The sequence below is a fragment of the Populus euphratica genome, unplaced genomic scaffold (assembly GCF_000495115.2).
Source record: "Populus euphratica unplaced genomic scaffold, PopEup_1.0 scaffold556.1, whole genome shotgun sequence".
NCBI lineage: Eukaryota > Viridiplantae > Streptophyta > Magnoliopsida > Malpighiales > Salicaceae > Populus > Populus euphratica.
Genome location: NW_011500140.1, coordinates 81,644 through 93,965, shown reverse-complemented (window position 1 = coordinate 93,965; position 12,322 = coordinate 81,644). Strand labels below are relative to the sequence as shown.

At 34.3% G+C, this 12,322-nt stretch overlaps 1 protein-coding gene across 1 annotated transcript; it reads left to right on the top strand.

The window, feature by feature from the left end:
- Nucleotides 1-1,639: 1,639 nt before the first annotated feature.
- On the top strand, nt 1,640-10,973 carry LOC105110601 (O-fucosyltransferase family protein). Its single transcript, XM_011005691.1, has 10 exons — nt 1,640-2,621; nt 3,859-3,931; nt 4,434-4,501; nt 4,666-4,754; nt 5,609-5,806; nt 8,240-8,444; nt 8,540-8,707; nt 9,519-9,686; nt 9,829-10,019; nt 10,518-10,973. The coding sequence occupies exons 1-10, from the start codon at nt 2,166-2,168 to the stop codon at nt 10,672-10,674; spliced, it is 1,773 nt and encodes a 590-aa protein (XP_011003993.1). The 5' UTR covers nt 1,640-2,165; the 3' UTR covers nt 10,675-10,973.
- Nucleotides 10,974-12,322: the final 1,349 nt, after the last annotated feature.

Here is a 12,322-nt window from a genome sequence, read left to right as displayed (position 1 = left end):
GTCATGATCTTATGACTTGGATTGTGAATATCACAACTTAATCAGGATTGATCGAATCAATTCAGTATATCGTCATTTTAATATTTAGAAATTTTTTTAAAAATCATCTATATTAATATATATTTTAAAAAATTATCATTTATTTTATGATATAATAGTAATAGTTATATCTAAAATATTTAAATTAAAAATCATCTATATTAATATATATTTTAAAAAATTATCTTATAACCTCAATTTTAAAAGTATTTTTAACCAAACATATTAAATTATTTTTTTCAACTTTAATTTTAACTACAGTTTTAACCAAATATCTATTTTTTAAAATCAATCTTAACTAAAAATATTTTCTATAAAACAACTTTTTTTAAATTATAAATATAATAGTTACTGCAATGCCAAGTACATAATATTTTCTATAAAACAACTTTTTTTAAACTATAAATATAATAGTTACTGCAATACCAAGTACATTTTTATTTTTAATGATAAGAGTACTTATTGTGCATGGATACTAAGATTTATATCTAAAGTAAATGCTTATGTTTATAAATGCTCATGTTTATTGTTGAAGATAAAAGGTTTTTAGAATTTAAGATAGCAATTTGGGATCCTAATCCTTAATCCTCACTTTTAGAATACCCGTGAAAGATCTAGAAAATCAATAAATAATATATTAGGTTTTGGCATTTTTTTTGGTTATATAATTATAATTTAATATTTTTCTAAAAAAATATTGACTTCACGAGGATAACTTTTTCAAAGACTTAATTATAATCATGTTAATTTTTTGATAAAAATAAAATTTTAATTTTTTTTAAAAACCGTAAAATTTCAAATTCTCATGAACATAACCCTTTTAATCATTACACCGCCAATACGTTAACCCTTCAATTAAAAAGAACACAAAAACTCATTTACACATTTTTTAGTTAAAACATGGTTATGTTCATCGTTTCTTTACAAGAAAACTCAACTTTTCAGAGACAATATCTTTTAAGGATTATACTGTTCATGTATTGATTCTTCAGCAGGAATAAAATTTTATTTACACATATTTTTAGGGAAAACAAAATAAACTTTTTAAATGATAAGAATAAATTTCTCGGAGATCGAGAATCTTTTTAAAAATTATATCATCCCTGAATCCACAATGACCAATCAGCGTTACATAACAAAGCCTGTGTAACTGCCATTAAAATGCAAGTCTCGACCTTGCCCCACAAGCATGCCCATACTTGAAGGAATATCATTCACAAATATAATCTAACACAAAAATCATACACACATCCCAAATAAATCAAAACAAGATTAATAAAAAGATACAAGAAATCAAAACAAAATAAATAAATCAAATATGTCCATATTCTAAATCTATATAACTAGGAAAGAAAAATCTCAAGAAAACATGTTCTTATTATTTTTTATGATTTATGATTTTTTTTCTCTTTTTCTCTTTTTCCTTTAATTTAAGATCAATGAGTACGTAACAGGATGGTTCTTCCTGGTACTTGATCACCATGAAATTTATCATTAGTGGAAGGTATTTGAGAGAAGAGAAGGCCATGGAGATGATTATTATTGGCACTGCTGTAACATAGAGAAGCTCAAGAACTGAACAAAAAGAATGCTAAACACACACTCTCATGATTAACATTAAAAAATGGATTTCAATTTGGTCAATGACATTAATTATTTTGAACTTCTCTCTTTAAAATAAGGAAACTGACATCTCAAATTCGTACTTCCAAATACAAATCATCCTTCGGAGGAGACGACACCCTCTCTTTTCTTCTTGCATATGAAAGCAAACAAGAAGCATCTTTTTAACAGCGCCCACTTGAAGCACACCCACACCCCTTGTAATTAATTCGTTTTTTAAAATGACTTTTTTTCACTTTGATTTATAAAAAAAGGAAAAAATTCTATTGAAAAAGTAGAACATTAAACTAATAATAATAAAATTCCGCTAACTGTCACTCCCTAATGCAATCGTTTTCTCTATAAGATCCTCCAAGATCATATCCAGATCTTCCTCCTTTTCTTCTCTCTCTCTCTTTGTTTTTTTATTTTTTTATTTTTCAATTCTATAGAATTAGAATTTCTACTTTTGTTTTTATTTTTTTCTCTAAAACCCTGATTTCATTCAATTTAATTCGGTCAGCATGCACGGCTACAGTCGCCTCGGAAACGCCGGGGCCACCGGCCGCGCTGTCACAGCCACCCCCACGCCGTCTCCTCCTTCTTCACCTCGCCTCCGTCACAGCCGCAGCAGCGGAAAGAGCAATTCGTCTCCTGGCGGTGGTTTTTCGGGGGGCGGTGGCGGTGGCGGTGTCGGTGTCTGTCGGGGAGGAGGGGGGAAGCAGCATGTGGTGGAGAGGTTGATGTTTATGGTGGTAACGGTGGTTTTGAGGCGAAGAGGATTGTTGCTGTTTGCGCCGTTGCTATATGTTGCAGGGATGGTTTTGTATATGGGTTCTTTGAATTTTGATGTTAATTTGAAAAATGGCGGTGTTGTTGTACGGAAACGTGCGCCTCCTGGTACGGTGTACCGGAGTCCTAAGGTTTTTGACAAGCTTTGGCCGTATATGGAGGCTGAGAGCAATGGCACTCACAATGCGGTAGCGTTTCTTCCCTTTTCTTTTCTCTTATTTTCTGATATTTATAGCTCTTGCTGTTTAGTAAAAGCTTGACGGCGATGAATGGAAGTGTGTTCTTAGGTTTGAGTTTTGGTTTAAGGTTAAGCAGTCTTTACACAGAGTGTAGATGATGGAGTGATGTGTCTTATCTGTTAAGTTTAATTGCTATGTTTTGCCATACGAAAGGAAGGAGGCATGTAGGGAGATGCTGCCTTAAAATCAAAGTAGGGTTTTTGAAATCAAGGAATGTGACTTGAGGGCATTGTGATCATACAATACTTGCTAAGCAGCAAGGTAAATTTCTTAAAGCTATAATTAGGCTAGGTATGCAATGTGACAGTGAGTGCTGGTCTGTGAAGAAACATGTCCAGAAGATAGGATTGTTAAGATAAGAAAGGACATGATAAAAAGAGAGCGCATGAAGAAGAGGTGGAGGTGACTACTGATTGGATAAGATGAGAGGTACTTGGAGATGGCTTTGCCCCCATTGCAATATGGCTCTATGGGGGCGCACCGGTGTGAAGAGGTGCTTGGATCCAAATCGTAGGAGCGAAGATGAGTTAAAGGAGAGGCAGAAAAGGGACGTGAGATGAAACGAAGGGGTACTTGGATCCAAATAGAAGGAGTAAAGAAGAGTTAAAGGAGAGGCAGAAAAGGGACGTGAGATGAAATGGTAAGAGATGATTTTGTATTAGCAACTCATAGAAAGATTTTCCAGCTAAGCCATCGTTGGATGGGATTGGGTTGTGTGGGAACATGTGAACATTTTTTTCTTGTTAAGTGCCATTACAGGTGCAACACTACTCCTTACCTTGCTACTCTAGGAGGTGAGTTTTTCTACAGAGCGGCTACTTGAAATAAAAATCTTGAATGGTATGAAGGTTGCCTTGGATACAAATAATGAAAAGGGGGCACGCTCCTTTGGCACCTGTCTTCATAAAGTTTGGTCTTAGTGATAAGAAGAAATAAACAGTTTGACATATGTTTGATATATTTAACAACAACCGCCATTCCAATTATAGCGTCTACTGCAATGTTTTGCGGATAGATATTTATAAGAGCTGCATTTTTTCTGCCTTTTCGACTTCATCTCTATGCAGTGTGTAATTTTTGTTGAAATATAACATTTTGTTGTTCCTTTTCTTTTGCTTTTCATCTTTTCTTCCCCTTGAGATGATTCCCCATGCTGTGTTCAACTGACAAATAATAGATCATGCAGTTGATGACAGCATGGGATCCAAAACTGCATCAAGCTTGGAAGCCCAGTGGCATCAGCAATTACTCTGATGCAGGTAGGATTCCCATATGACATTTATCTGCCAGCCTTACAATGAATTTTTTTATTTGATTGCTAGGAAAAGATATCTCAATATGGTAAGCAAAAATATCAAAACTCAGCTGGTGGGTTTTATAGCCCATCGAGATCTGCAAATAGCTATGTTTGCTTGTATGTAGTGCCTAAATTTGGTGCTTGAGCTATCTTTTTGGAGTTCCATTGTGGATAGCCATGTGGTCTCATGTTGGTCATGTATCTTATAATCCAGACAATTTGTATGGTTTTGTTATTTTTTGGACAAGCAACATTAATGCACTAATGGAGTGATAAACTTACTCATTACATATGGTGGTAACACAGGGTTCACTTGCTTGATGCTGGGAAAACATGTTTATTTGTCATTATTGATGTAGCTCTCCTTTCAGATATTAGTATCTCTTATGGTATTAACCATTCTTTTTTGCTTGCTAAAGCATGGAGAGACACTAACTGCTTTCTTGTGCTTTAATGGTTTTTAGAATTGCCAGAGTCTAATGGTTTCCTTATAATTGAAGCGAATGGTGGTTTGAATCAACAACGCTTATCGGTATGTTTTGTCTTTTAAAATGAAGATGACTTCATCCTTTGCTTTTAATCATTAAAAGGATGCATCTGAATGGGCTCTTGGTCTATTTATTGTCAAATCATGTCTTATAATTCGTGTCATTCACTTTATTTCTTTTATAAAAAAAATCTTTTTAATGCATACAGATATGCGATGCAGTTGCTGTGGCAGGATTGCTGAATGCTACTTTGGTCATTCCATTTTTTCATCTAAATAGTGTTTGGAGAGATTCCAGGTAATTACTGTTATTCCATGTTATTAATGTTATTATGCATGACCATCCCATCTTACTGAACAGTTTGCTTTATGATAGGTCATAAGTTTTCCTTGTTGGCTTCAAATATGTCTCTACCTTGGCCAACAACGAGTGCATTTAGAATATAATAAAGTTCTATCTTAGGAATTTTAAGTTGTAAAAGCTTTCTCTTACAACCAATTGTTTGTTCAGTTTTGCAATGGAAAAAAATATGCTGGAGCCAAGGCAAAGATCACAACTTTCACTTCCTTTTCTCCCAGTTTCCTGACAGCTGTCAAGAACCTTTGGATCAAATGACACCTTTCTGCTTGTTTAAAGCAATCCTTGCATGGTGCATGATTATGTTCAACACTATAAGAAAACACAGCTTCCAAGCGTTCTGAGAAGTGATGGCTTTATCTTTTTTCCTCCACCCTCATTCTGGTCATCTTGACTTTTCTTCACGCTTGACTAATGTCACATTTGCTGTCACCAAATGCCAGCTCTTCTTTTTGAACACACAATTGAGGATTTTCTGCATGTTTGTTGTGTATCAGTTAGTATAATGGTAATACAACCATATATCTTTTATACTAGAACATAAACAAAATAAAACTTGATACAATATGGTTCTGTTACATAAATATGTCACAACACATCACCAAACAACATTTGTGTAACTCGTTTCTTGTTTTATTAAATAATAGGAATTTGTCCAATTTCTTTTCTTGGTGAAGTTATTATTTTTCCTTGCAAATATTTCACTATTTTCTATAATCAGGTGTGTGAGAATTCATGCCAATACAGTTCTTGTTATCATGATTTTTTTTCTCCTTTTTTATTTTCAACGACAGTAAATTTGGAGAAATATTTGATGAGGATTTCTTCATACATGCACTTAAGAATAATGTGAAAGTAGTTCGAGAGCTCCCAAGTGATGTGCTTGAGCAGTTTGATAATAACATAAGCAGCATAGTAAACTTAAGGGTAAAAGCTTGGTCCAGCCCGACCTACTATCTTCAGAAGGTTCTTCCAAAGCTGAGGCGGATGAGGTATGCAGTTTTACTTTTTCTTAATTATTGTTGTTGACATTGTCACTGGGAACTGTTTCCCAAAGCTCCAAGGAAACAAAGAAATTACAAGTTTGATTTTAAATGATATGTGGACCTCAACTGAATAGCTGTGTTTGCTTATCATTCTTATACACAATCACCTCTGACATTTAGGTAGAGGACATGGCTGGGGATGGTGTGATTCTGTAGTTTATGAGTTCTCCATGTGTCCCACCTGTTTGTTTCTTTTATAGCTGGTCCTTGTTTGTCTTAAAAGTGCACAACAGTAGTGTTTTATATTTTTGTGAAAAATGGGAATAATGAAAGAAAAAAAATATGATGAGTGCTTGCCTTGTTTATTCTACAGCACATGCATATGTTGATAAGTGGGACAACATTCATTTAAATAAATATAACTTGTTTCTCCAAAACCTTCATGAATAATCCTTAGTTACTAACGATGATTGGGAACAAAACATCCATTTTCCTATACCTTCTCAGTTCTCATCTGTCAATATAGAGAAGGTAAGAATAAAAGAAATCCTATATGACTTTTAGCTTGATAAGCTAAATACAAATCAAGTACCACCACTGAAAAGAGTCACAAGGTCAGGTACTTCAAGTTGGGTGTTTTGTGATTGGGCTGAAGGAAAGTATTCATACAATTGTGGAAGCTTGTGGACTTTCAGATCTCTCGATAGATAAAGGTTTCAAGATGATATGATCTTGAGAGTAACATCATGGTGTGATTTGGGACATGAAGATTTGGAGAAAGGAAAGGAGAGAAAGGAATAAACAAAGGGGAGAGAAAGGAAGGAAGAAGAGGAAGAGGGAGCTGGGAAGAAGAAGAGAAGGAGCAGGAGAAGAGAGGGAAAAGAAAAGGAGGAGGAAATCCACAGATTTTTCTTAATTCATTATAAACTATCTGTAATGTAAAAAGAGTACATATAAATAGTAAAACCTTACACAACTAGAAATTGAGCTTATAGCTCACCAAATAAAATGTCCAACAATAACATAAATCAAGCCCAATAATAAAACCAAATGAAATCTAATAACACAAGCTTAAGCCCAATCTCCCAATCAAAGAGTGACGGGCTTAGCTATCCTATGTTGTCTTTGACGATACACATGTGAAATGCATCTCAAGTTTGGTGTCCCACCATCATGTACTACTTCTATCACACTATCACAGGCAAGAAGGTTCCATAACTAGTGAAGGATAGAATCAAGGTAATTTTTATTTGTTAGGAAAGCTATTATTATAGAATTGAAGGAGTGAAGGGATGATACCTTTATTTTTGTTTCAACTTCAAGGACGAGCTTGAAGCAAGTCAGAAGTGTTGAAAGCTATTTTTATCATGGGAAGAGGGTAGCTGGACAGATGATTAAGAATATGGTATAGATGAAGGTAAAGACCATGGTTCATTCAATCCCATTTGGTGCATCTTGAGTAGATTGGGGTCCCATGACTTGTTTTTCTTATTCTTGCCATTCCTTGTGTTGATAGATGAGAAGATAAAAAAAAAAGGGTTTTGTGGTTAACCAGTGATTTGTTTTAAGGGAATCTAACCTCCACTAGTACCTAAAAGTTACTCTTAAAGCTTTTGGGGAAACCAAGGACATATTTTATTCATGTTAAGACTCTTTTGATTAGAATAATGTTAAATAGGAAATTTAAGCAACTATACATGCTCACAGTATATTACAAGATATAACTGTCCATGACTCGTGTGCCTTTGTCTATGCAATTGCAAGTTCTCTTAGGCTGAAAAGGCACCAGCTTGATGTTTTTTGGGTGACTTTTACACGGTGTGCTCTGATTGTCTCAGTAAACATTGGAAAGCACATAAAAAACGATCAAATAGGTGTTTTCAGCCCAAACTAATATGCAAAAGCATCTTTGCTGTGACAATTAACACATTTGAACATGTGGAGAACACATTCAAAGTTAATGTTGACATAATCAGTTATACTTGTTCTGTATTGCAAATGGACACTTCTGATTACCCGCTTCTTGATACATAAATGTCATGTAGAACACATGGCAAACACCCTTAACAGAAAAACTTTCCTTCTAACATGTAAAAGAAAAGGAATAGGTGCTTTAAATGAAATTGCAGATGATTTGTACTAAATAACTCTTAGACATAAAAGATGTTGTTTTGGACCACGTGTGCCAATCCAACATGGTATTTACATGTACACACAACCGAACACTAGTAAACACACTTGTTTTAAAAGAGAAAAAAACAAATAAGGCACAAGCATTGCCCGTATGCACTAATCAAAGCCGACTCGCAGTCAGACCAGATAGCTTTCAAGTTTTTGCAGTTTGATGCTATTCTTTATAATGTGTGCAGTCAATTTCATGAACGTAAGATATATTCGTGGGCAGTAGTATGATAGTAGTTTTCTTATTCTATGATGCAGGGCAGTACGTATTGCACCTTTCTCCAACAGGTTGGCACATGCAGTTCCTCCAAATATCCAGGGTCTTAGATGCTTAGCCAATTTTGAAGCCCTCAGGTTTTCAGAATCCATAAGAATGCTTGCAGAGCAGATGGTTGATCGGATGATCAAGAATAGTTCTCAAAGTGGGGGAAAATATGTCTCGGTGCATCTGCGGTTTGAAACGGTGCCATTCTCATTTCCTTATGTTTTAAGGATGTATTGTTGTTGGTTTTCTAGCTATATCCTATGTTTTTCTAAGTTTCAATATTTTTATGAAAGGATATGGTTGCATTTTCATGCTGTGAGTATGATGGTGGGGAAGAAGAGAAACGAGAGATGGATATTGCACGAGAAAGTGCTTGGAGAGGAAAGTTTAGGAGAAGGGGTAGAGTAATAAGGCCAGGAGCAAATCGTGTGGATGGAAAATGCCCTTTAACTCCATTGGAGGTATTCGACTAACTTAATCCCTTTATTGTTGTGAGACCCATCCAATAGACTTTAGTCACTATTTTTTTAAAGCAAATTTCAAATTTGTGAAAATATATAATGATGCATTTTGTGTGATATTCTAGAAATATACCATTTTACAGAATGTCCATCTGATTAGCAAATCAAGTTAGCACATATAGATTCTGCCTTCTTGCCTGAAAATCTATGCCCTTACGCTGACACTGAAAGTTTTAACTCTCCAAGCACACAAGAACAAGGAGTGGCCATTGGGGGCTGTGACTAGTGCCTATTCAATGAACATGTAGGATTCCTCTTTCCTGTCTGAATTTGTAAAAATTGTCTGATGGTGCAGTTTACGTGATGTTATAGAAATCAATTTTATTGGTTTCCATCTGATTTGTTAATTTAATGAGCATGAACAGACCTGAAAGCGTATGCCCTTTCTCTTAACATTGCAAGCTAAAACTTTTCTATGACACAAGAAAAGGGGGGAAATTGGGGGGCTGTCACTAGCGTGGCTCTTTAATGAACAGGGTCAAGGAGGATTCCTGATGCTATAAAGGGCAGTCATTTTGTTCAGATTCATGCATTATCAATCATTTTTTTCCTTGAAATGAATTTTGGAAGTGCATCTTATATGCTTATTTGTTAACTTTGAAGTATAAATTCCTTTGCTGTTTTCTATTAATCATGTAATTTGAAATTTATTCTCTTACATATCCATCTAGTTCAAACAAAGCTGTAATTTGTGATTTAAGTTCTTAAAAGACTTACTAATTAACATGGATCACCTTGCTTGCTATTGAAGGTAGGGATGATGCTTAGGGGAATGGGTTTTGATAATACCACCTCAGTATATGTCGCAGCAGGTAATATTTATAAAGCAGAGAAGTATATGGCTCCACTTAAACAGATGTTTCCACGTTTAGAAACAAAGGACACATTAGCTACCGCTGAAGAACTTGTGCCATTTAAGGTATCAAACTAGTTCTATATGCACTTGTAGACTGTAATTTTCCCTACTATCATTGAGTCAACACCTACTGTGAACAGTAAAATAGAAATTGGTAAAAGACGTGAATAAATCAATCCTTGTAATACTGAAGTATGTGATGTAGGGCCACTCATCTAGGTTGGCTGCTCTTGACTACACGGTTTGCCTGCATAGTGAAGTCTTTGTCACAACACAAGGTGGGAACTTTCCACACTTCTTAATGGGTCACAGGCGCTATTTGTATGGAGGGCATGCCAAGACAATCAATCCTGACAAGAGAAAGTTAGCTCTCTTATTTGATAAACCCACTATCAGGTATGCAATTCAGTTTCTATTTCATTTCTGAACCTTATATGTAGCTCTTAATCTGTGCAACTCATATCCCCTGGTGAATGTTGGGTACACTAACGACAATGGCGTAACTGTGCTAGTTAGTCTGATATTTGTTTCATATTTAGCACTTATGTGGGGGCTTAAAGCTGCTGTTGTTGGTGAGAAAAAGATAGCAAAACTTGAGTAAAGACAGATTCAAATCATGATGTAATAGGAAGAGTGAGAAGTGGACAACAATTCCATACATTCTGGACTTTTATTCTGTCCCCATTCTGACAGAAACGCTTGCTGGATCTACCTTTCATAACTCAGACATAAAATTTGGCGTGCATTTAAAGATTCCTGATGACTTTTCTAATTGTTTTGCGAGTCAAATACAAAATTCTGTGATCTATTCTCGCACACATCTTTCAACAGCCCTCCATGTTTTGAGCATTATGTAGAAAGGGATTATTATCTATTTGTCTTATTTTTTTGCAGATGGGAGGTCTTCAAGCGACAGATGCAAAATATGCTTCGCCACAGTGATGTGAAGGGCTCTGAATTAAGAAAGCCCAGTGCATCTCTTTACACATTTCCTATGCCAGATTGCATGTGTAAACAAACTGAAGCTAGACAACAAGACAGTGACAGTTGATTTTAAGACTGGAATAGTAGATTACTCCTAGAATTACAGATTCCATATGCATGTAATTTTCTTTGTATCATCAAAATTAACAACCACAAAAAAAAAAACTCGTACAATTATAATTATTTCTTTCATTAGAATTGAGATGATAGGTTTATAGTTTTGATTTTTTGAGGTTCACTGTCTCGTTATAACTGAAATTGTCGGAAACCGCTCTAAATGATGTGTTTGAAACTGTACTAGAGTAGAATTTCCACGTATTCAATTACATTCTTCACTTTGAATTCTTCAATCTATATTATCTTCCCGTGTCTCTGTGTGTTGATTTCTTTTTTAGGTCGTACTGGATATTGGCTTCATCACTATTCACAGATGCAATCTGGAACATTTGTTGAGAACAGCACACTGAAGACAGTAAAAATCCTTTCTTTCTCATTGGGGCTGCCACAAGAAGGTAGGTAAATGAACATGCCCAGGGTTTTATCTCAATGCAAGCAAGTGATTGGGGTGGCATTTGTACAAGATACGTAGGGCTCTCGGCACCTTCAACTTTAAGATAATAAGGTGGGACTTCATGTTTTGTTTGTCATGGAATCTCGAAATCTCAAAATCATGGAAAAATATCATATTTGATTCGCATTTAGAAATCCCAGGTGCTGATTCATAAATATTATTATGTTAAAGCTGCATGTGGTCATTCGTAATGTTACTTTTCATCAAAAATCATTCTTTTGACAGTCTTAAGATCTTTATATTTGCTTTATAGTTTAAGATTCTCAGTGGAATGAGATTCACTCAGTGTGTGGAATTCCAGTTCATGCCGATTTTTTGAACAATTAGAAAAATTATATAACAGAATCGATTTTAATTATAAATTGAAGGGAAAATCACACGTCAAATCATGCTGTTTAATCATTATTTTTTCACTTAGGCTCCATAGTTTACATTTCAAATCAAGCTGTTTAACATCCTGGAGTTCGTAGCACCCATCTTTACTCTATCATGCCAAAAAAATCAACGAAGAAGATCAAATTATTTAAAAGATTACAATTATATTTTAATTAATGAATAAAAAGCTATTATATTAAATATTATAATTTTATCATCAAATTAAAAAAAACCTAGCCGCCATCCACACCTTTTCCTCCTCTCTTTTCTCGTCTCATCCTTTTCTCCATTTTTTTTTTAATCTCTTGAATTTTCTCGTCTCATCCTTTTCTCCATTTTTTTCCTCTCTTGAATGGCTTGGAGATATAATATGATTTCTTATTAAGCTTTCTATACCCGACAACCCATAACTTTTCTCTATTTATTAAAAGATAATACAAAGGAAGAATGCACACTGTCCCTCTCAAACACTTGAAGAGGTACACGTAGATATTAAAGATGTTGGAGACAATGGTAGTTGTTAAAAATACTTTTTATCTAAAAATATATAAAATAATATTTATTTATTTATTTTTAAAATTAACATATTAAATATATATATATATATATATATAATTCAAAATATTTTTAAAAATCTTTAGTCCAATTACACACGAGCATTTGGAAATATATGATAAATATATATTTTTTTTAAATTTAAATTTTTTATTAAAAATTAATTTTTTATATTTTGAGTTGTTTTAATACTTTAATTTTAAAAATAAAAAAA